At 40.4% G+C, this 22169-nt stretch overlaps 1 protein-coding gene across 1 annotated transcript; it reads left to right on the top strand.

Annotated features, from left to right (window-relative positions):
- Window positions 1-445: 445 nt before the first annotated feature.
- LOC117831518 (sorting nexin-18-like) lies at window positions 446-21843 on the top strand. The gene is made up of 4 exons (XM_034710240.1): window positions 446-1864; window positions 2193-2486; window positions 6401-6783; window positions 16987-21843. The coding sequence occupies exons 1-4, from the start codon at window positions 1101-1103 to the stop codon at window positions 17214-17216; spliced, it is 1671 nt and encodes a 556-aa protein (XP_034566131.1). The 5' UTR covers window positions 446-1100; the 3' UTR covers window positions 17217-21843.
- Window positions 21844-22169: the final 326 nt, after the last annotated feature.

Below are 22169 nucleotides of genomic sequence, written 5' to 3'. Positions count from 1 at the left end.
GAATAACAGAGAGACGGAAAACAACATGGTAAAATTATAAAAGTCATGATTATAAATAAAATACTTAAATATAAAATAAAATCAATACAGTAAAATTAATAAAAAATAAATAGTGGAAAGAAAAGTTACAAATAAGGTAGCATTAACAGGATCAGACGAATACAAGAAATAAATAGATAACTAAATAATTAAATAAGATAAATAAATGTTAAAGCAATGATTCAAATAATAATGACTCAAATAATAAAAATAATAATGCATTCCAGGGCTAAAAATAAATGACTCCAAATTAAAGGCTAGATTAAAAAGGTAAGTCAGCTTTAGGACTTTTTAACATATATTTTTCTGAAGCTTATTTAACTATTGACACACACTGCACATATAGAACATAACAATATGTCATATTTAACTAGCTTAGGTTGCTACTCATGTTCAAAGTTCAGTATGCTTAATGACGTTTACCTACTAAACAGGACGACATACTTACACACCGGTAAAGTAATCAAAAATGGAGGTTTTAAAAACGAGGTTAGCTTTTCTGGATGAATTCGGTGACTTGACTGAACTTGCTCCTGGCTCCACCCTCCGTTAGTCAGCCAGTCTACTACGTGTTAAGACTGGAGCCTTTAACTTTACAAGCATCTCGGGGAGACGAGGGAGCAAAAAAAGGACTTTCCCCGGCTCTTCTGTGGATGAAGAAAGCAGCAACACAGCAGAATCAATTTTGAACACTTCCAACATCTTTTCTTGAAAAACAACCTCCTCCAAGGATTGACTTTCTCTGCATTTTCCGACTTGGATTAAGTTCTGCATGGAAACAAATGATATCTGAACCCGCACCGAGGAGCGGAGAGAGGAGGTGGGTGTATGAGAGGAGATCCAAGCCTCTGGGATTCTGTTCTTGTTGATTCCCGTACTAAACCGGGCTGGTGCTTTGACAGAAGTGGGAATTAACCAGCTCGATCCACATCTTATTTGAGTTCCACAAAGATTTTAATGGTGTAGTCAGTGGAGGCGTACAAGTTGTTGGGGTAACACCTAAAAACTACGGGTCCCGACACAGTAAAACTAAAGATCCGAGCGGTACTAGTCCTGAGATCATGGCTTTAAAGGCTAAAGTTCTGTATGACTTCAACTCTGAAAACCCAGGGGAGATCTCCATAGCGGAGAACGAGCTGGTGACTCTGTTCACAGAGGAGGAGCTGGAGGGCTGGCTGGAGGGGGAGAACAGCAGGGGGGAGATCGGACTCTTCCCTGCCTCATATGTGGAGATCGTCAAGGACCACATTACCTCCAACACCAACAACAACGGCGTCTCCTCTCCCAAATCCAAAGCCCAGACGCCAACCCACACCTCCTACCCTTCCCCTGACACCCATTCTCAGAGAGGACCTGGGGCTGGGAGTGGTGGCAGTGGAGGTGGCAGCTTCCACACCAGTCATGGGAGTGATGATGACTGGGATGACGACTGGGACGACAGCTCACCTGCCACAGCTGCCCCTCAGGGTTTTGGCACCTCGCCCCCCTTGTACCCAGTGACCTCCTCCTTGCCTGGGCGGCTTGAGAGCAGCCAGCAGCATCATGCAAAGAGCTCTGGTACAGTGGGGAGGAACCTCAACAGGTTCTCTACCTTTGTCAAGTCTGGTGGGGAGGCTTTCCTGCTTGGGGAGGCTGCTGCTTTTGTGAAGGACGGGGACAAGATCTGTGTGGTGATGGGGAAACATGGGCCGGAGTGGCAGGAGGATCCGTATCCATTCAACTGCACCATCGACGACCCAACCAAGCAAACCAAGTTCAAAGGCATGAAGAGCTACATGTCCTACGGCCTGACCCCAACACACACCAATATACAAGTCAACCGCAGGTAGAGGCTCCCCCCACCTCCTCCTCCTCCTCCTCTTCTTCTTTCCTCCTCTTCTTCCCTCTCTTGCTTTTCAAATTTGGGTTTATTTCCTCACTTTATCCCCCAGACCCTGTACACTTCAGATAAACTGTTCTGTGGCTTTCCTGGTGGCCACAGTTTTTCTCACATAATGGCAAAACCAGAGCCGACTTTGGCCTCCTGCCCCCTGCAGTCCTCAGGAATCTCCTCTTTCTTCTCTCTCTGCACCTTTTACATTGTTTTCCCTGTCAGTGTGTCTGGCACATCAAACCAACTCATGCTCACCAGCATTTCATTTCCATTTCTGCAGGTATAAACATTTTGACTGGCTGTACGCTCGCCTTGTGGAGCGTTTCCCAGTCATCTCGGTGCCTCACCTGCCAGAGAAGCAGGCCACCGGACGCTTTGAGGAGGACTTCATTTCGAAGCGGAGAAAGGGACTGATCTGGTGGATGAACCACATGATCAGCCACCCGGTGCTGGCTCATTGTGACGTTTTCCAGCATTTCTTAACCTGCGGGGCAGATGAGAAGGCCTGGAAACTGGGCAAGAGGAAGGCGGAGAGGGACGAGCTGGTCGGGGCAAATTTCTTCCTTACAATCAGGTATGAAAATGCATTCTGGTACTGCAAGAGGTTTCAATGTTCCACTGATCATTCCCAACCCATGTTTCTCCTGCTGTATGTTCTGTTCTCCTCCTGTCTTCAGAGGTGATTTTAAAAAATGTACTGATACCAGGTCGGTCGAGGCAGATGGCTGTCTAACATGAGTCTGGTTCTGCTCGAGGTCTCTGCCTGTTAAAAGGAAGTTATTCCTTGCCGCTGTAACTACCTAAATACTCTCCTGACATGTTTTGATGCTTAATATTTTTTATCAACTTCTGACCGTTCTAGCTCAGGATTCTTAGTTGATCATCATATTGACACTATGCCAAACTGCTGAGACATAATGTAAAACACAGGAGTAGAGGAATGTCTGCACTTCATCAGTTGACCATGACAGGTTGCCATTTCTCCTGCTGTATGTTCTGTTCTCCTCCTGTCTTCAGAGGTGATTTTAAAAAATGTACTGATACCAGGTCGGTCGAGGCAGATGGCTGTCTAACATGTGTCTGGTCCTGCTCGAGGTTTCTGCCTGTTAAAGGAAGTTTTTCACAACTTCCTGTTAAAAGGAAGTTTTTCCTTGCCGCTGTAACTAGCTAAATACTCTCCTGACATGTTTTTAGTGCTTGGTACTTTTATCAACTTCAGACTGTCTTTGGATTCTTAGCTGATTATCACCAGTGTTGGGCAAGTTACTAAAAAATAGTAATTAGTTACAATTTCTAGTTACTACTTTCAAAAGTAACTGAATTATTAACTGAGTATTATCAAGTATTAGTTACTTGAGAAAGTAACTTAAGCACTACTTCGTTTCGCTTGATTCCTCTCATTAATGTACATATTTTGTCGCACTGGCAGTGTGGAAGGAAACAACTTTCAGATTTCATGACATCTTAGCTATTAGACCTATGATGAAAAGTATTTAGTGAAACAATAAAACACAAAAGAAATGTTTGAAACTTTAGATATTTCTGAAATATTTATTATAGCCTCAACAGACCTTAAATTTAAGCATTACTACATTCTTTTAGTAAATAGAAATAACTTCGCTATATTAGCAGTGAAACAATGAACATACTTCACAATAAGTCTGTTTAGTCCTTCCTGACTCACATACTGGGATGCTGGCAGTGACTTAAAGGTGACATATCACGCTTTTTTCATCAATATATATTGGTCTAAGAGGTCCCCAAAACATGTCTTTAAAGTTTATGCTCAAAAAAAACACTTTGAAATCAGATTTTGGTCTGCCTGAAAAACCCTCTTCTTCATTCCTCATCAGAACACTCTGTTTTCCCTCTGACCACGCCCCCTCAGGAAGTGGATGTGGTCTCGGCTGTCCAGCATGTTGATCTAATGTTTACATGTTGGCTGAATATACACGGCTGCTCAGAGATCGCGTTACTTCAACCCTCTGAATCTGATCATGACGTAGAGGCGCCTGTAGCAGGACCTTTCTGAACCATTGGTCATAGATTTAGTGTTTCTTGTTGTTTTATTTATCAGTATGTAGACGTGTGTCTTGGTACACAGCTACGAACGTGTAGCTATGTGGCTATGCTAACTAGCGCTAGCACTTATCCATGATAAATAAAAATCATCCACTAGATCTTCAAATCTGCAGACGTGGGGAGTAAAACCGACCTCTGCCAGAAAGGCAGCGGGACCTTTTATGAAGGATTGGTCACAGATTCAGTGTTTCTTGTTGTTTTATTTGTCAGTATGTCGACGTGTGTCTTGGTACACAGCTACAGCTACAGCTACAGCTACAGCTATGAACATATAGCTATGTGGCTATGCTAATTAGCGCTAGCACTTATCCATGACAAATAAAAATCATCCACTAGATCTTCAAATCTGCAGACGTGGGGAGTAAAACCGACCTTTGTGTTTATTAAGACAGCCTACAACTAGCATGCCTCCCTCCTAAGCTCCTTGTTAGCACACATTTGTGCAGGTAATGAAAAACGGGGGAGGGATTCAGTATTATTTTATACAGTCTATGGGCTGAACAAGCTCCGAGCTCTGACTCCGTGACAGACTGGATATTGTTGTTACGTAACAAAAACACTGAAGTCTGAAACGGCTGGTTTCACACACATTTACAGAAAGGTGGAGAAATCAGAACAGGGGCAGAATGGATTTTTTTCATTTTCGGGGGGTTTGTAGACATGCCAGGGAAACATATTTCAGGTAGAGAACCATTAAAAAGTCAATTTTGCATGATATGTCACCTTTAAAATCCAGCCATGGCTGTTTTGATGGAGTGGGTCCTCCCTGCTCTGCCGAGCTAACGGTAGCTTCACCTGGGTCGACTGTGTGTTCAGCACCGGGCTCTCTGGCGGCAACGAACTTTGTCGAGGGGTGTTGTTTCGTGAGGTGCTTCGTGAGGTTGGAATTGCTCGTCTTGGAGGTGGACAAGGGACACAACTCTATTCTTTTCCTTTGTCTCAAGGAGGGAGAAATGTTTGTATTTCCAGGTCTCAAAGCTTAAGCCTGAATGCTCATTATTAGCCATTGTGTTTGTTTACTACTGGCCCCTTTTTATACTCCCACAATGCTAGTTTAAAGAGTAATTAATTATGCAACTAGTTACTCAAAATAGTAGAGAATTACTTACAACACTGGTTATCATATTGATAAACTGTGTCAAACTGCTGAGACATCATTATGTAAAACCATAACAGTGTCATACCTGTCAGATAAACACTCTCTGTAAATATACATGTAGATACACAATGCAACAATTGTCCAAGCAGAATTCCATATTTCTATTTTTTGGATTATTTAACTTCTATTTTATAATGTAAAACTACCTCTGCAACTCACCACTGCACTTTATCATATTATTTTAGCCTGTACATATTAGTCAAGCCTATTTGTTGTTTCTTTGTATTTATAGCTGATGTTATTGTTATTATATTTTTATTTTATTTTTTATTGTAGTTCTTATTCTTATTCCTATTCTTATGCCTTGTACAAAGAGAGCACAGTTTACTAAAGTCAAATTCCTTGTGTGTTCAAGCATACTTGGCGAATAAAGCTGATTCTGATTCTGATTCTGAACACAGGAGTAGAGGCATGTCTTTCATCACTTGACCATGACAGGCTGACATTTCTCCTGCTGTATGTTCTGTTCTCCTTCTGTCTTCAGAGGTGATTAAAAAAGGGGCAGAGGGAGATGTCTGTCTAACATGAGTCTGGTTCTGCTCGAGGTTTCTGCCTGTTAAAAGGAAGTTTTTCCTTGCCGCTGTAACTAGCTAAATACTGCGATGTGCAATGCTCATGGTGGATTAATATGACTCCCATGGTCCTCGCCTTCCAGATTCAAAAAATTGCACTCCATCTCTACATTTATAAACTACCACTGAACATGTCATGATCCTGCTGATTAACCTGCAAAAAGTCTTGTGGAATGTGAAGTCAAACATACACTGTAGTTGAAGTACAGGCTCTAACATGTTGAGTGAAAGACAGCACACCAGAACCACAAATAGCAGCACTTCACACCATGTTGATAAACAAGGGATACATGGAATAGAAGAAGCTCTTGGGGTTGTAATTTCATCCCATCCAAAACTGCTCTGTGGCTCAGAAGATTATATTTTTGTTTATAGTGTGTCAGAGAGGTGTAAATCAAACTTGTAGTGTTTGCTTCAACATATTATTAGGTGTTGCTTTGTCCGCCCACTTTATAGCGGTGTATTTTCCCTTAAGCAAGACACTGTTATCTGCTTCACTGTGCTGTAACTGAAATCTTTCATCATAGGGTGTGTCTGAGATGAGATAAGTAGAACAGAGGAATAAGTTGCTCTGACATGTTTGTTGAATAAAGATGATGTTATGCTTCACTTAAAAACGTCATAACAAACCCTGAATGTGTGTAGTGAAAGACTTTTTCTCTCTATTTTCTGCAGCACACCCTCTGTCCTGCTTGACCCCCATGAAGTTGAGAGCAAGATTGAAGGCTTCAAGACCTTCACCAAGGTAATGGACGAGAACTGCATCATCGTGAATGCAAACATCAACGAATTCGCTCGCAAACAAGCAGTGGGGTTCAAGAAGGAGTACCAGAAGGTCGGACAGTCCTTTAAAATCCTGGCGCAGGCATTTGAGCTTGACCAGCAGGCCTTCTCAGTGGGCTTGAACAAAGCTATCTCAGACACTGGCGAGGCCTACGAGGCTATAGGAGAGTATTTTGCTGAGCAGCCACGCCAGGACCTGGATCCTATTTCTGACCTGCTGGACATCTACAAAGGACACCTGGCCAATTTTCCTGACATCATCCATGTGCAGAAAGGTGGGAGAGGATGTGTGTGTTTGTGAGAGAGTGTGTCTAAACTCATTGTGCACATAAGTTTCCATTCAGTCGTAATAAGGGGGGTGTTAATGCAGAACAAAGGGTGCTATGAAAAGAGATTTATGGGTTACGGAGGTATGTTGAGCGAGTTTAAGAGCTCTGCAATGAGCAGTTATTATATTACAAATAAATTGGAGGCACTAAGAGTTTAACAATCGTCTAAAATACTGTCTTTTACTGAAGGTGTTAGGTTTTTTTAAAGCTAGCTTGCCCAGAAATGAGCCGAGGTATATTAAACGTACTCCCTCATTGTAAATTGTCTGGGTATAGCCTGGAAAAAAAGCGTAAAGCTGTGATTCAATGACAGAAGAATGTGAGAGAGCTTGCGGTTCTACCAAAAAGATGCATTCAACATTCAACATGTCTGCAATAAATGAAACCAAAGCCATCATTCTTCTTCTCACAGGTTGGTCAAAGGTCAGATGCTAGCTTTAAGGAGAGCTGTTAGGGCGTGTGTAAGGGGTTAGCACTCTTGCTCATGGATGCTTCTGCAGGGTGGAGGGTTGAGTCCACTGAGGAGTCACAACCACACAAAGGCCTCTTACTCTCAGTTTCCATGCTGCAGGCTGTGTTACTTCTTCCTCTGCAACAAAAAGGTTTTATTTACTTGTACTTGTAATTGAAATAATCAATCATCTTTCCAAATCAGCTTCCAGCCTCCGTGCCCCATCAGCCAGCTCGGTATAAAGGCAGACAGTTACAGAGATCCAGATTCTGACTTTTTCAACATCTGTTTTCATTTACTGAAGTGCAGTGTCAATCTGGGTTGAAAACTGAGACCCATGGCCAGTCCATTGTATCATTGGAGGTACTGTTAGAGCCTGTGCTCGCTCGCTGGAAAACACAAACACACACTCACACAGGCATGTACAAAGGACTCGCAGAGGAGTTAGCTTGTTAGTTCCCCGCAGGTTGGGAGGAGGGAGTTGCTGCTGGCACGCAAAGTCCTGACGTCTGCCAAACTAAGAGGCACTGTTTCTATAGTTCACTGAGCTCTGTTCTCTAGATACAATCACAGCTTGGACAATGGAAACACCATCTGAATCCCAATAGTCTGTGTGATTGACTGAAATTCACCTACTTTTATCTGACACATAACACTTGGTTTTCTACCCCTGAAAGAGCTTCTCATGTCCCCTCCCCTGTTGCACTAAAAGATGTCGTTCCAACTGTTAAAGCTTTAATTTGTGATGTTTATTTTAGTGTTACTGTGGAGCATGACCTCATGGATCATACTGACTCAACCACAAGTGAGTCAAGATGAAAACTGTACCAGTACCAAACTAGGTCATCACCACTAAACAATTTGACTTAAGCCCCAAATTCACCGTATTTGTTTGGCAGCCTGACGTCATCTTCAAGGTGGGAACTTGGAGTAGTAGTTACAGTGTTGTAGTGCTGTAGTGCTATAAGTGAAGGGGATCTGATCATCATTATTTTGCTATGACCTTATTAGTAGAGAAAAACAACATATTTGATAATCCAGATGAGCTACCTTTGAAATACTGCTATTGTCAGCATTCAGCCACTAGCTACCATAAGCTGGTGATAGTGCTGAACAATCAATGATAAAGGCATTAATTCAAAATCAATGGTAATGTGAGCAAGGAAGTGGCTTTATGCTAAAATTAGCTGTGGACTGATGGTAATGGCTTTTACAGTGGTTTTTTTTTACTTGAAAATGGCGCTATATCGTCCTAGACTTTCAACGTCCATTGTCTTCTCAGATACTGAATAATTGAAAACCGTGGACATAAACATAAATTGACACATACTACTTGTTAACGACTTACATCCTTGAGCAAAGCATCGTTGGCTTTGACTATGACGGCATCTTATCACTACCATTGCGCTCTCTCTCTCTCTCTTATTCTCCTCTATCCCTCTTTCCAACCCCAACTCAGTCGAGGCAGATGGCTGTCTAACATGAGTCTGGTCCTGCTCGAGGTTTCTGCCTGTTAAAGCTGCTGTGAAGACCTTTTGATTTATATCAATTTTGGTGCCCCATTTTGGACAAAATGATACCTCTTATCTCTTGTTCTGTACGTGCAAAAGTAGTGTTTTCAACAAAAACCTCACCCTGCTGTCTTTTAACAGACAGATTTATCACTCAATGTGGTTATGTGCCATGAAAACAGACGAAAAAGGATGTTTCTAAAGCCAAATGTCAATCATGTGGTCTGACACCTACCCCCTCTGAGTGGTTTGTAGCATTAAAAATGACAACAGAGAAGGTATCAGTGTTGTTGTTCATGGTCTTGTTTGCTTTTGAAGATCATAAAGAGGCATCAGTGTTGGTTTAAGTCTGTTTCTCAGCTGGTTAAAAACTCCTCATAGTGCCTGTTAAAGGAAGTTTTTCCTTTCCACTGTAACTAGCTAAATACTGTGAGGTGCAATGCTCATGGTGGATTAAAATGAGATAAGATCAAGTCCTGTCAGCTAGAGGGGACTGGATCTTATCCTGTCTTGATGTCTGGTCTTTGTTCATAATTATAGAGTACGGTCTAGAGCAGAGGTGTCCAAAATACGGCCCGGGGGCCAATTGCGGCCCCAGGTCCATTTATTTATGGCCCCAAGCTTCCATCTTAAATTGTGTTATTTATAGCAAAGAAACTAATCACAGTTTCTTTCTACAAACAAAACTAAAGTCAATCCAGAAACGTCTCAAAAATCTTCATAGGGACTACCTGTCTAAAGCCAAAGCTCTGGGAATTCTGCAAGACAGCAATAAAGAAGAAACACAAGGACTCTTAAAGCTGACAAGTTTTCAAATTCATGTTTTTTATCATGATGTGAAAATGTTCTTGATGAACACTAAAACTTCAGAAGACATAAAAGAGGACACAAGACAAGATCAAATTATGAAATTGTGCAGAAAAGGCAAAATTTGGTGTATCAAAAATGTTCAGAACTCAGGAAAATAATTATTTTGTTCTTAAAATGTTGCCTGCTTGTCAGAAAGGTCTAAAAAACCACATAAAAAAGAAGTGTGATGAAATCTAGATCATGATCCTGCCACAGGAAAATAATGATACAATATTTTTCCCACATTGCCGGACCCTAATGAGAAACATTTTCCTCCAGAAGAAGATAACGTTTGCCCATGTGTACATGGCTTGTGGAGAACTGAGGACTACCTAGTTACTGATTTATTGAGACAAAATTTAAAATGATTGTTATTAAATGAATATTTCATATATAACTTTTGGGATTCCTAAGTCTCAGTAGGAGCCACTGGCCCTGAGGTATTCTGACAACATCATATGTGGCCCTCTTTGAAAAAAGTTTGGACACCCCTGGTCTAGAGGATCTATGTTTGAAAAAGCATCTTGAGATAACGTTTGTTGTGATTTGGCGCTATACAACCAAAGATGTATTGACTTCTTTAAACCATAGTTACAATCCTTATAGAGCAAACAAATTACATTTTTATTTTATTTTTTTTCAAAGTGACAGTCTGCATATTTAAGAAAAACATCTTATCCACACACCAAATTTTCCCTAGAGTTGAAAACTCCGCGACAAACAAGTTGAGTTATACGAAGTGAGTCACTGACTCAGAGTTCATGAAATGAACCAGCATGTGATGGACTCTATAATCAGTCCCAGCTGAAAGATATAAGCCCAGACTCTGAGTAAACTATCACTGCTGTCATAGGAAGTGGCGTTGTTACTTCTCCTGAGTAACATACATGAGCACATCACCACAATGCAAAGTCTGCACTATTGTCAGAGTTGTGAAATAACAACTTCTAACCTGAGATTGCTGCTGAGTCAGAGTTTCCATGGACTGTGAGTTTAGAACAAGACCTTAATTAAGAGAGGGGAGTTTAAAAGAGTGGCACAACATGTGGACTTTGCTTCACTGAAGGCCTTTTTTTCCATCTTAGTATGGCACTACATTAAGTTGGCTTCCTCAGCTTCTGTTCCTCTTTCTCAAGGTCTGCATTCCACAGATCTACGTCATGTAGCACTTAGCATTTCTCAAATAACTACCAAATAACCATCAAATTGTAAAACCACTGCGACATTGCAGAACAGATTAGTAAGAAAAACAGCTGCTGGGATGCTTAGGTGGACAGATCTGTTGACCTACATGTCCCTCTACAGTATTCTCTGACTTCATGGGTTCTGTCTGTGAGGTCCAAAGGCTACATCTGATTTGAATGAGGAGATTCCTGGGCCTCTTGTCCTGTGTTGCCCTGGGACTGTAGGAATGCAAAATGGAGCAGTCTCCGGATTAGTCTCCCCTCCCCTCTTTTCTTCTCCCTCTTTTCCTTCTTCCTCCTGGTAATAGGCTACAACGAGTCAAAGAGAAGGAGGACGATGAAGAAGAGGGGAGGGGTGTGTATATGTGTATGTGTGTGTGAGTGTGAGGCAGTGCAGATAGCTAAGGAGCTGAATAGGTTTCCCACCAGCCAACAGTACAAGAGTTCAGATTACAGCTTCATAATCGCCTTGGCAGCAAGGAGAGCAAAGTCCGGTTTCAGATAGTTAGCTTGCTATTGGGGGGAACAGTGTGTTTTCTAAGTGTGTGTGAGAAAAAAGGAATACCTAGAAAAGAGAGACTAACAAGCAGAGAAGAAGTGTTAGTTTAATTATACTAGCTAACTTGCTATTTAAAAGTTTCCCTGTGTCTTACTTTGAGCTTCTCTCAATCAAGTTTTGTGGGTCATGTCAGTCCAGATGGTACTACTTCCCCCTTAAAAGCTTAGTCACCACAAACTAGTCACTGTGAGTCACTACTGGGCATTAAGTATAAGAAAGCCTGGAAAAACGTGTGCAATGAGCAGCTCATTTCTCTAGAAGAAGAAATGTCATGGTCAGCTTGAAGAATGGACTTCCCTTCCTCTCTTGCTCTTTATCTTGATTTTAACACTGTGGGGTACTGTCTCTTAGAGTGTCACCACAAGGACAGTTTTGTTCTTTAACTCGGTGTAATGGAGGGTTCAACTGGGACATATTTTCCTGTCTTGTTCGTTTCATGAGTTTCTTTGATGTAGCCCTCAGTTCTCATGTGAACCTTTTATGTCATTAATGTCATGAAGTTTATGACTTTGACAATGTTCCACAATGATTTGATGGCATGAAACAAGTCCAAGTAGCTCAACCAGTTAAAAGTCATTGGTTTTTTCCACCTACAATCTCTTGAAAATTAGCTGTATCCCTGCTGTTTCACAAACATCACTACAGTAATATAATACATAGCATCTAATCTTCTTTGCTTGTGGTAATAATATTACATTTTTCTGCTATACACTTTAATCTGTTTTTTGACAGCTAAGTTTAGCTGAAAACTACTTTAATTCAGCCTAAAGCTAGCAAGCTCAGTTTAAAGACAGATTAAAACACCTGCATAGAAGCACCTCCAAAGCCTACCAGTGAAAAAGTAGTAAGTCCCAAAAACCTACATGTCAGTACAATAAGATAAGAAAGAGAATTGCCGTCCTCACTCAAAGCTACTAAAAAAATAATGTGCTGACCAAAAGTGGGCAATGTCATTGAAAAATAGGGTCTTTCATCAGCTTCTCACCAACTAAGTAGGTGTACCCAATTTATCAGAAATTGTTGCCAGGTGATAAAAAAAAAAAAAGAATGTTACATAATCATACAAAATGGTACAAAGTAAAGTAGACACAAGAACCACAGAACAACCCACAAAAAAAACACAAAAACACTGTGACATCCACTCCACTGTGTCACTGGAAATGGATCACCAATACAAAAATACAAATATTACAGGAAACAGGAGAAAAACAACTCCTCATTTAAGCCTCCAGGATACTCTGTATGTAGATGATGGATAGGAGTATAGGACTGTCTGTGCTAGTGATGGGTCAGCCTCGATCAACTCGTCTCTAAAAGTCGTCTCTTTAAGTTACATGAACGATTTGAGCTCTCATTATTTAATATACAACAGAATAGAGAAACCATCTACGGCTCGGCCACAAGCACACCATGTTCTGACAGAGTGCTGTGTCAAGGTGACCCATAAGGCCAAAAAAGATTCATGGCTAAGTTTAGCTTGAAGTAGGGATGTACATTTTAATTATTTTCCGTGATCGATTTTTGGAAATGTTAACGATCAATTATCGATTAATTGATAAAAAAAAAAACATTATTATTCTTACGTCAAAAACAATGCCAAATAGGTTGTTTTCCCCCTAAATTATATTTTCTACAGCAACAAAATGCATATCACTGACGGGATTGAATACGGGCACACGTTTGACACGCAGAATATCAACGATCAGGCTCATTAAAATATTCTCCGCGGACATAATCTTATAAAGTGAAGGCTCATAATAATAACAGAAAAGTACTTCAGACTCACAGTGTCCAGTTTTCTGTCTACTCGTTCTTATTGAGAAAAATAAACATGTGTATTCGGTCAGGTGTCAGCCGGGAGCGCAACCGGGTCACTATCAGTCCAGCTGGAGAAAAGCCCAGACGGCTCTGATGTTGCTGCTCTGTAAACGTAGCGTACCTGAATTTCCCACCTGTCTGTTGCCTTCGTATCCAAAGGTGGGAAATATCCTGTTTAAAGCTGTCAACCTTTGTGTCTGTGTCGTTGTTGGCAGCAGTTTTGTATTGATCCTCTTTAAAAAAGCGCACGTGGAGACCTGACGCACAGCCGCAGCCGCCAGCTGAGCGTCTCCGCTGTGCGCAACACCTTTAACAGCTGATTCACATCCAAACATGCTTTAAACTTAAAACACCTCCCTGATAGATGAGTGTAATATGAGACCACATGAGGTTTGTTCCACGTGACGGAAAATTGATAACAAAAATGTGTGTTTCGAGTAATTTCTTAACAATTAATCGATAATCGATTAATTGTGGTCATCCCTAGCTTGAAGCTACTTCAGTTTGGCTTAAAGCTAGCAAGCACAGCTTAAAGACAGATGGACTACCTCTACCCAGAGGTTACAAATAAATCCAAACATCTGCAGAGAAGCACCTCGTAAGCGCACCAATAAAAATAGCTGCAACACATTTTGATAGTCCCAAAAAACATAAATATTCATAAAAGAAGATGGTGCATATTTTGGCTAAATTAAGCTAACTCTCGCTTGGAAATAGATTCTTAATTATCAGATGGACAAGAGAGAGGTAGAAATATTCCTTTCCTTTTGGTCTATCTGTGCAAGTGATGTGTTGGTTGCAAATGACTCAGCTCTAGAAGTTGCCTCTTGTACATGAAAGATATGAGCCTGTTCATGTTATTTCATACACAACAAAATGAAGGGACGATCTTCTGTCCACACCGCTTGGTCATAAGCACACCATGTTCTGACAGAGTGCTGTGTCAAAGTGAACCATGAGACCAAACAAAGATTCATGGCTAAGTTTAGCTTAAAGCTACTTCAGTTTGGCGTAAAGCTATCAATCACAGCTTAAAGACTAATGGACTACCTCTATCCAGAGGTTGCAAAAAATGTAGACACCTCCATAGAAGCACCTTGTTAACTCACCAATAAAAATAGCTGCAACACATTTTGATAATAAGTCCCAAAAAACTAAATATTCATAAAAGAAGATGGTGCATATTTTGGCTAAATTAAGCTAACTCTCGCTTGGAAATAGATTCTTAATTATCAAATGGACAAGATAGAGGTAGCAAAAATCCTTTCCTTTTGGTCTATCTGTGCTAGAGATGTGTTGGTCGCAAACGACTGGGCTCTAAAAGTCTCCTCTTCTACATGAAAGATGTGAGCCTGTTCATGTTATTTCATACACAACAAAATGAAGGGACGATCTTCTGTCCACACTGCTCGGCCACAAGCACACCATGTTCTGACAGAGTGCTGTGTCAAAGTGAGCCATGAGACCAAACAAAGATTCACGGCTAAGTTTAGCTTAAAGCTACTTCAGTTTGGCGTAAAGCTAGCAAGCACAGCTTAAAGACTAATGGACTACCTCTATCCAGAGGTTGCAAAAAATGTAGACACCTCCATAGAAGCACCTTGTTAACTCACCAATAAAAATAGCTGCAACACATTTTGATAATAAGTCCCAAAAAACCTAAATATTATTAAAAGAAGATGGTGCATATTTTGGCTAAATTAAGCTAACTTTTGCTTGGAAATAGATTCTTAATTATCAGATGGACAAGATAGAGGTAGCAAAAATCCTTTCCTTTTGGTCTATCTGTGCTAGAGATGTGTTGGTCGCAAACGACTGGGCTCTAAAAGTTGCCTCTTCTACATGAAAGATGTGAGCCTGTTCATGTTATTTCATACACAACAAAATGAAGGGACGATCTTCTGTCCACACTGCTCGGCCACAAGCACACCATGTTCTGACAGAGTGCTGTGTCAAAGTGAACCATGAGGCCAAACAAAGATTCATGGCTAAATTGAGCTTAAAGCTACTTCAGTTTGGCGTAAAGCTAGCAAGCACAGCTTAAAGACTAATGGACTACCTCTATCCAGAGGTTGCAAAAAATTTAGACACCTCCATAGAATCACCTTGTTAACTCACCAATAAAAATAGCTGCAACACATTTTGATAATAAGTCCCAAAAAATGTAAATATTATAAAAAGAAGATGGTGCATATTTTGGCTAAATTAAGCTAACTCTCGCTTGGAAATAGATTCTTAATTATCAGATGGACAAGATAGAGGTAGCAAAAATCCTTTCCTTTTGGTCTATCTGTGCTAGAGATGTGTTGGTCGCAAACGACTCAGCTCTAAAAGTCTCCTCTTCTACATGAAAGATATGAGCCTGTTCATGTTATTTCATACACAACAAAATGAAGGGACGATCTTCTGTCCACACCGCTCAGCCACAAGCACACCATATTCTGACAGAGTGCTGTGTCAAAGTGAACCATGAGACCAAACAAAGATTCATGGCTAAGTTTAGCTTAAAGCTACTTCAGTTTGGCGTAAAGCTATCAAGCACAGCTTAAAGACTAATGGACTACCTCTATCCAGATGTTGCAAAAAATTTAGACACCTCCATAGAAGCACCTTGTTAACTCACCAATAAAAATAGCTGCAACACATTTTGATAATAAGTCCCAAAAAACGTAAATATTCATAAAAGAAGATGGTGCATATTTTGGCTAAATTAAGCTAACTTTTGCTTGGAAGTAGATTCTTAATTATCAGATGGACAAGATAGAGGTAGCAAAAATCCTTTCCTTTTGGTCTATCTGTGCAAGTGATGTGTTGGTCGCAAACGACTGGGCTCTAAAAGTCTCCTCTTCTACATGAAAGATATGAGCCTGTTCATGTTATTTCATACACAACAAAATGAAGGGACGATCTTCTGTCCACACCGCTCAGCCACAAGCACACCATGTTCTGACAGAGTGCTGTGTCAAAGTGAGCCATGAGACCAAACAAAGATTCATGGCTAAGTTTAGCTTAAAGCTACTTCAGTTTGGCGTAAAGCTATCAAGCACAGCTTAAAGACTAATGGACTACCTCTATTCAGAGGTTACAATAAAAAATCAAACACCTGCAGAGAAGCACCTCATATGCCAACAAATCAAAATAGCCCCAACAAATTTTGAGAATAAGTCCCAAAAAACTTAAATGTCAGTACAATAAGGTGATGCATGTTTTGGCTAAATTAAGCTAACTGTCTCTTGGCAGTAGATTCATAATTATTAGAAGGACAAGAGAGAGGTAGAAAAAATGAATTTCCTATATCTGTGCAAGTAATGTGTCAGGAGCAAATGACTCAGCTGTAAAAGTCGGCTCTTGTACATGAACGATATGAGCTGGTTATAATACACAACAAAATTAAGGGACGATCTTCTGTCCACACCACTCAGTCACAAGCAGACCATATACTGACAGAGTGCTGTGTCAAAGTGAGCCAGTTAGATGTAGGGGACGGGCGTTAACGGTTGTTGTGATACAAATGTTTTTTTACCAAACCAAATATCAGTCATATGTCAAAACATTGCAACAGATGTCTGCTTTAATCAAAGCAAAGATGGTACCATGCATCAATTCTGATTACTAATCTGTGCAAGATTATATCTGTATGGACAACTTGTTTGAGCTGGTACTGTTGAGATGAGGCTACATTTGCCTGTGATTTTGTATTCCTACTCATACAGATCCTGGCTCTATATTTGTATTCCATTGCAACATTTCTATAAGTCTCCTCCCTCTCTTTTGCAGGTGCACTGACAAAGGTGAAGGACTGTCCAAAGCAGGAAGGTGAGCTCCACAACCGCTGCAACATCATTTCCTGCGCCACACTGGCAGAAATCCAACACTTCCACCGCACACGTGTACGGGACTTCCGCTTGCAAATGCAGCACCACCTCCGTCAGCAGATCAGCTTCTTCCAGAAAATCACCGCCAAGCTGGAGGATACACTTCAGAGGTATGATGATGACCAGTACTGAGAGAAAGAGAGAGAGAGAGAGAGAGGGAAAACAGAAAAGTCAGACTACAAAACCTTGAGGGAACAGAGGAGATGATTTAAGATGGAGCAGGGATCAGGATTGATGACTGTATTCTCTAGTAGAACACGCCCTGTCCTTGAAGAGGGAGAACCACTTCATCTGATGGATCCTGGTCCTGGGACAAGTGTACAAAGAAAAATACCACTCTTGAAATATAGAGACCACTTGACTTGGAATGACATCTTCTTGGATTATCTGGACAGCTCTGATGAATGTACCAGTAATGGGGATTTTGCTGACGCTCAAGATATCTTGAAACTCAGCAGGATTTGCCCTGATATCAAAAACAGCTGCTCTCAGTAAGACAAGACTGCATCTTGAATCCCATATATAGGGTTCCCTTATCTCTCCATGCCTTTACTGCCTGAACACTTCATGAAAACCCGTCATCTGGGTACCTGGTTCTTAACAGAGTGATGACGCTCCAAAATCACTTCAACTGAATCTCTTAACGTTTGTCAGACAGAACTTAATGATTTTTATCTCAGTATGTGTCTGTTTTTTACTTGAATGACCTGTTCAGTATTGATTTAATGGGATATAATAGCATGCAAGTATTTTTCATATGGAACAGACAAAGTGGGCACACTGTTGAATCACTTTTGCAGTGTGGCTCGTTACAGCTTGAAAAATAGCCTACTTCTCATACCTTCCACTGGTATCGGGTTTGTTTTGGTTGCCTTACTGAAAATGAAACAATTATATGTTCTGGTTATTCTGTCTGATTGTATGTTCAGAGCTGCAGCACTGCAGTTGTTTTTCTTAAGGTAACTTTTGGGTTAACTCTTTGATTGACATCTGAGGTCCTAACCAGCGTTTCTGCTTTTCCTCAAACTGAGGGGGTCAGAGATGGTGCTGAGGTCAGAGACACTTGGACATGATAGATGCCTCCAGACATAAGAGCTCTGAACCCTGCTCTAAACATTTAAACCCACTCACCTGTAGCTTTTCCAAGTAACAAAATGCATTTCACTCACAATGTAGTAAAAAACACAAGGTCAGACGATCTTTGAGAAAAAATGTGGCTATGTGTTTCACCCAAGCGCAACCTCTGGCCGCGAGAATTGAAGCCAATGCGGAAGTGTTAAAAACTGCAGTTTTTCAAGTGTCCGCTTGAGGCTGCCTCCAGAAGTACTGGACACCACATACACACCAATTGAAAAAAGCCGATCTTTACAGCAGAAATAAACATGTTTACAGCCTGGTACAAAAAAGTAGTGAATTCTGAATAGCTCATTTCTCAGTCGGCACACACTGTACAGAGGGGTGAAGCTGGCGCACAGCTGACTTGATTGACAGGCGGGAACACTGTAGCTGTTGGCTAGGAGGCTTAAAGCCCGCCTCTTTACCTCACACTAGCTTGACAGAAGTTAGGTTGAGTTCAGCATTTCCAATATGGCTCTCGTGGACGATCGGCTTCAAAACAGAGCTTCAGAAACAGATGGGTGACGTCACGGATACTACGTCCATTAATCATACAGTCTTTGGTTTCAACCAGTTCCTAAGTGTCTTTTAGGTAGCCTGACAGTACTGCAGTTTTGCTTCCTACCACCTGACAGCGCCAGAATAAGAGCTTAAACATTTTAAATAGTAGCTTTAAAGGGGGTTGCAGGCATGCTACTCTAAATAAGTAGGCGTACTGACTTATTCTAGTTACTGAAGGAGCACAGGAATTAGCCCACAGAGCTGTTTGTTGTAAGTATTGTGACGCTGGGCTACAAAAAAAACATCTCAATAAAGATCAAATCCTGCAGAGACTGTGAACACACAACATCTTGCAATAATTGAATGAGCATGATTCAAAAACAACTCCTGAGTTTAATTAGCAGTTGCCTCCATAGAGAGCATGTATCCAACGTAATTGGAGGTTTAAATGTAACAAACATGTTCCCAAAACTTAGACAAGATGTACCATGTGGTGGATGATCTATTGAATGCACAAAAAATGGTTTACTGTAACTAATGATGTCAGTTTTATGCTCACATAGAGTTTCTTCTGGTGATGTCAGGGTTTCATAAGGTTTGTATTAGGATAAACCACCAGCCAGGTTGTTAACAGTGTGCTACAGCAACATGTTATTTACTCAGATGAAACTGCTTAACACTTTTTGTGTAAAAACAACTGAACAGAGTTTCAATAAATCAAAGAAAGTATAAATCTGTATTACATGTGTAACTTCACCCATTCTTTCTCTAACCCATGTCTTAAAAATATCAGTTGTATTCTGAGGAAACATTTTGAATTCTATTGCTTTTTGAGAATGAATATGACATAGAAAACGGAGTATCTGCTTCTTTGAATACACTGCATCACCTTTGCTTTTATCAAAACCTGACCTGTATACTGACCTCAAGTCAAAGCAGGCCACTGCATAAATACAAAGCACCTTTCTGCAGATTTTTCTGCCTTAAACCTTTAAAACTGTTTTTTTCGAACACCAAATATGCATCATGCATTTAAAGAATGTCAACGTATATGTTTAAATTACCCTCACAAGACACCTATTCCATTTTAAATGCACTAAACTGTGTTTTCTGTGTGTTTTCAGTCTAAGCTTCACCCAAAGAGAGGCGTGTTATCGCTTGTTTTTCCTGAGGAGGCAGCATCAGTCCAGACCCTGTTATCTGACACCAGAGATCACAGACTGTAGGTCAGGTTACCATAGTTGCAGGCTCTTTATTATTTAGACCAGCCTCAGTCTTCTCTACTCACTGCTTTCATTTCCCTTTTTATTGGACTCAGTTAATAATTACAAATGGCGATGCACAGTGATTCTAAATGAGCCAATATTCTCAAGTTCATAATTATAGAGTGTGAGTAAGATAAGATAAGGTGCATGTTGTGTAAACTGTAGTGTAGTAATATGAAATGTATTAATACACTGAGCATCTGATAAAAAGTATCTTCATGACAGGGTTTCCAAACAGCTTAGATGATGCATCAAAAGAATTGAATTAGGCATACCGTCACTGTCAGGCTAAAACCCTGTATATCCAATACCCCTACTTTGCAGGAAGTGTCTTTCACATAACTAAACACTGCATGAGAATCAAACAAGCTTATTCAAATATATGTCTTCATTAAAATTGTAGATAGCCTAACAATCAATCAATCTTTATTTGTATAGCGCCAAATCACAACAAACATTATCTCAAGACGCTTTTACAAACAGAGCAGGTCTAGACCACTCTATGTCAAATTATGAACAGAGACCCAACACCAAGACAGGATAAGACTCAGTCTGACCCCACCTTAATCCATCATGAGCATTGCACCTCACAGTATTTAGCTAGTTACAGTGGAGAGGACAAACTTCCTTTAACAGGCAGAAACCTCGAGCAGAACCAGACTCATGTTAGACACACATCTGCTGAGACTGAGTTGGGTCTGGAAAGAGGGATAGAGGGGAGTAAGAGAGAGAAGTGATAGTGATGAGACGAGTAGTAGAAGCTGTTGCCGCTGGAGTCCAGCACGTCCGTATCAGCTGGAGTCCAGATCGTCCACAGCAGGAGGACGTCTACGGCAGCTCAGAGGAATCACAGGAATAACAGAAAGGTAGATGAGTAGCATTGACCAATGCAAAAATAGAAATACCAGGTTTCTGTCTGACAGCAACGATATGCTTCAAACGTTGTGGGGGCATAAACTGTGTAGGGTGAAGCACAACTTAAACAGAATGTCGAGCTGATCCTTAGAAATCGAACACTTTCGTACCTTCTTCAACCATCTGCACAAGCGTCTTTCTTTTCCTCTGATCATTGAATGACAAATCTGCTCGCTGTTCTATAAAACCTACATGGAGTTTATGATCATTGTAAACACTGTTCATTTAATGTCTGTTTAATGTGTCCAAGTCCAAATTTTACATGTGCCAAAAAACAGCCTATTGGTGTTGATCATTAACAGAATAAATAGAGCTTAAAGGATCATTAAGAGAAGTCATTTTTAAATTTATTTTATTAAAAATAAAACTCAAAACGTGTATAAGCGGCATACAAAGGGTTAAATTGACAACCAGTCAAGAACTGAGTAAGCTCTGTACACTCTCTGTATCTCAACAGATGTTTATACTGCATGGACCATCAGAAACAGATCAGAAACACAGCAGCTCACTGCTATAAAACTTGTTTGCATGTACTGACTTGAAAGCCTACAGTACCTTATGTCACACACAGTCACTTTAATCTACCAGCTAAGCTAAATTGCATTCAAGTAGTAACATGTCCTCCTTATAACACTGTCATTGAGAGCTATCAGTTATTACTAGTACTTTACAAAATGGACATGACCTTAATTAAGAAACATTGAAATGATAACACCGATGTCTACGTCTCACTTCCTTGTGTAGCGGTAGATCTAAAGGTGTAATACATTTAAATCACAACTATAGAGGGTAGAAAATAGTGTTTAACATTTTGCATATTTACACATGTTAACATGTCTTGAGCGATTGTTGAGTGTCCTCATGTCACAAACTTTCAGATGTTTTTTGCACCAAACAAAAAAGTGTTATGAAGGAACAATCTGCTGCCTCTGTGCTGTTACAATAAATACTTTGACTCTAAAGAGTATCTCGTTCCTCATAGATAGCTGGGTCGAGATTTGATAGAGTATAACACTTTACATTAGGGGTGACCCCAAATAGTGGAATATTGGACGATTCGTTCTAACGAGCCTTAGACGACTGCCAATCTCATAGTTGAATATTTGCATATGAAACGTGGATCATTCCATTCAAACCATGGGGGTGCTCAATGTCTAATGTTACATTATTTTCCTGTTTCCCTTAAAAATAGTGTCTCATATATCCTATTTTTATATAAATATAGACTTATTTAATGTAATTCTGAGAACAGCTCTTGAAGTGTTAAATCTCCTTAAAGTGGTAATTA

Source organism: Notolabrus celidotus, chromosome 19 (assembly GCF_009762535.1).
Source record: "Notolabrus celidotus isolate fNotCel1 chromosome 19, fNotCel1.pri, whole genome shotgun sequence".
Classification (NCBI taxonomy): domain Eukaryota; kingdom Metazoa; phylum Chordata; class Actinopteri; order Labriformes; family Labridae; genus Notolabrus; species Notolabrus celidotus.
The sequence above is the reverse complement of the archived record's forward strand: the minus strand, read 5'-3'. Positions and strand labels throughout refer to the sequence as shown.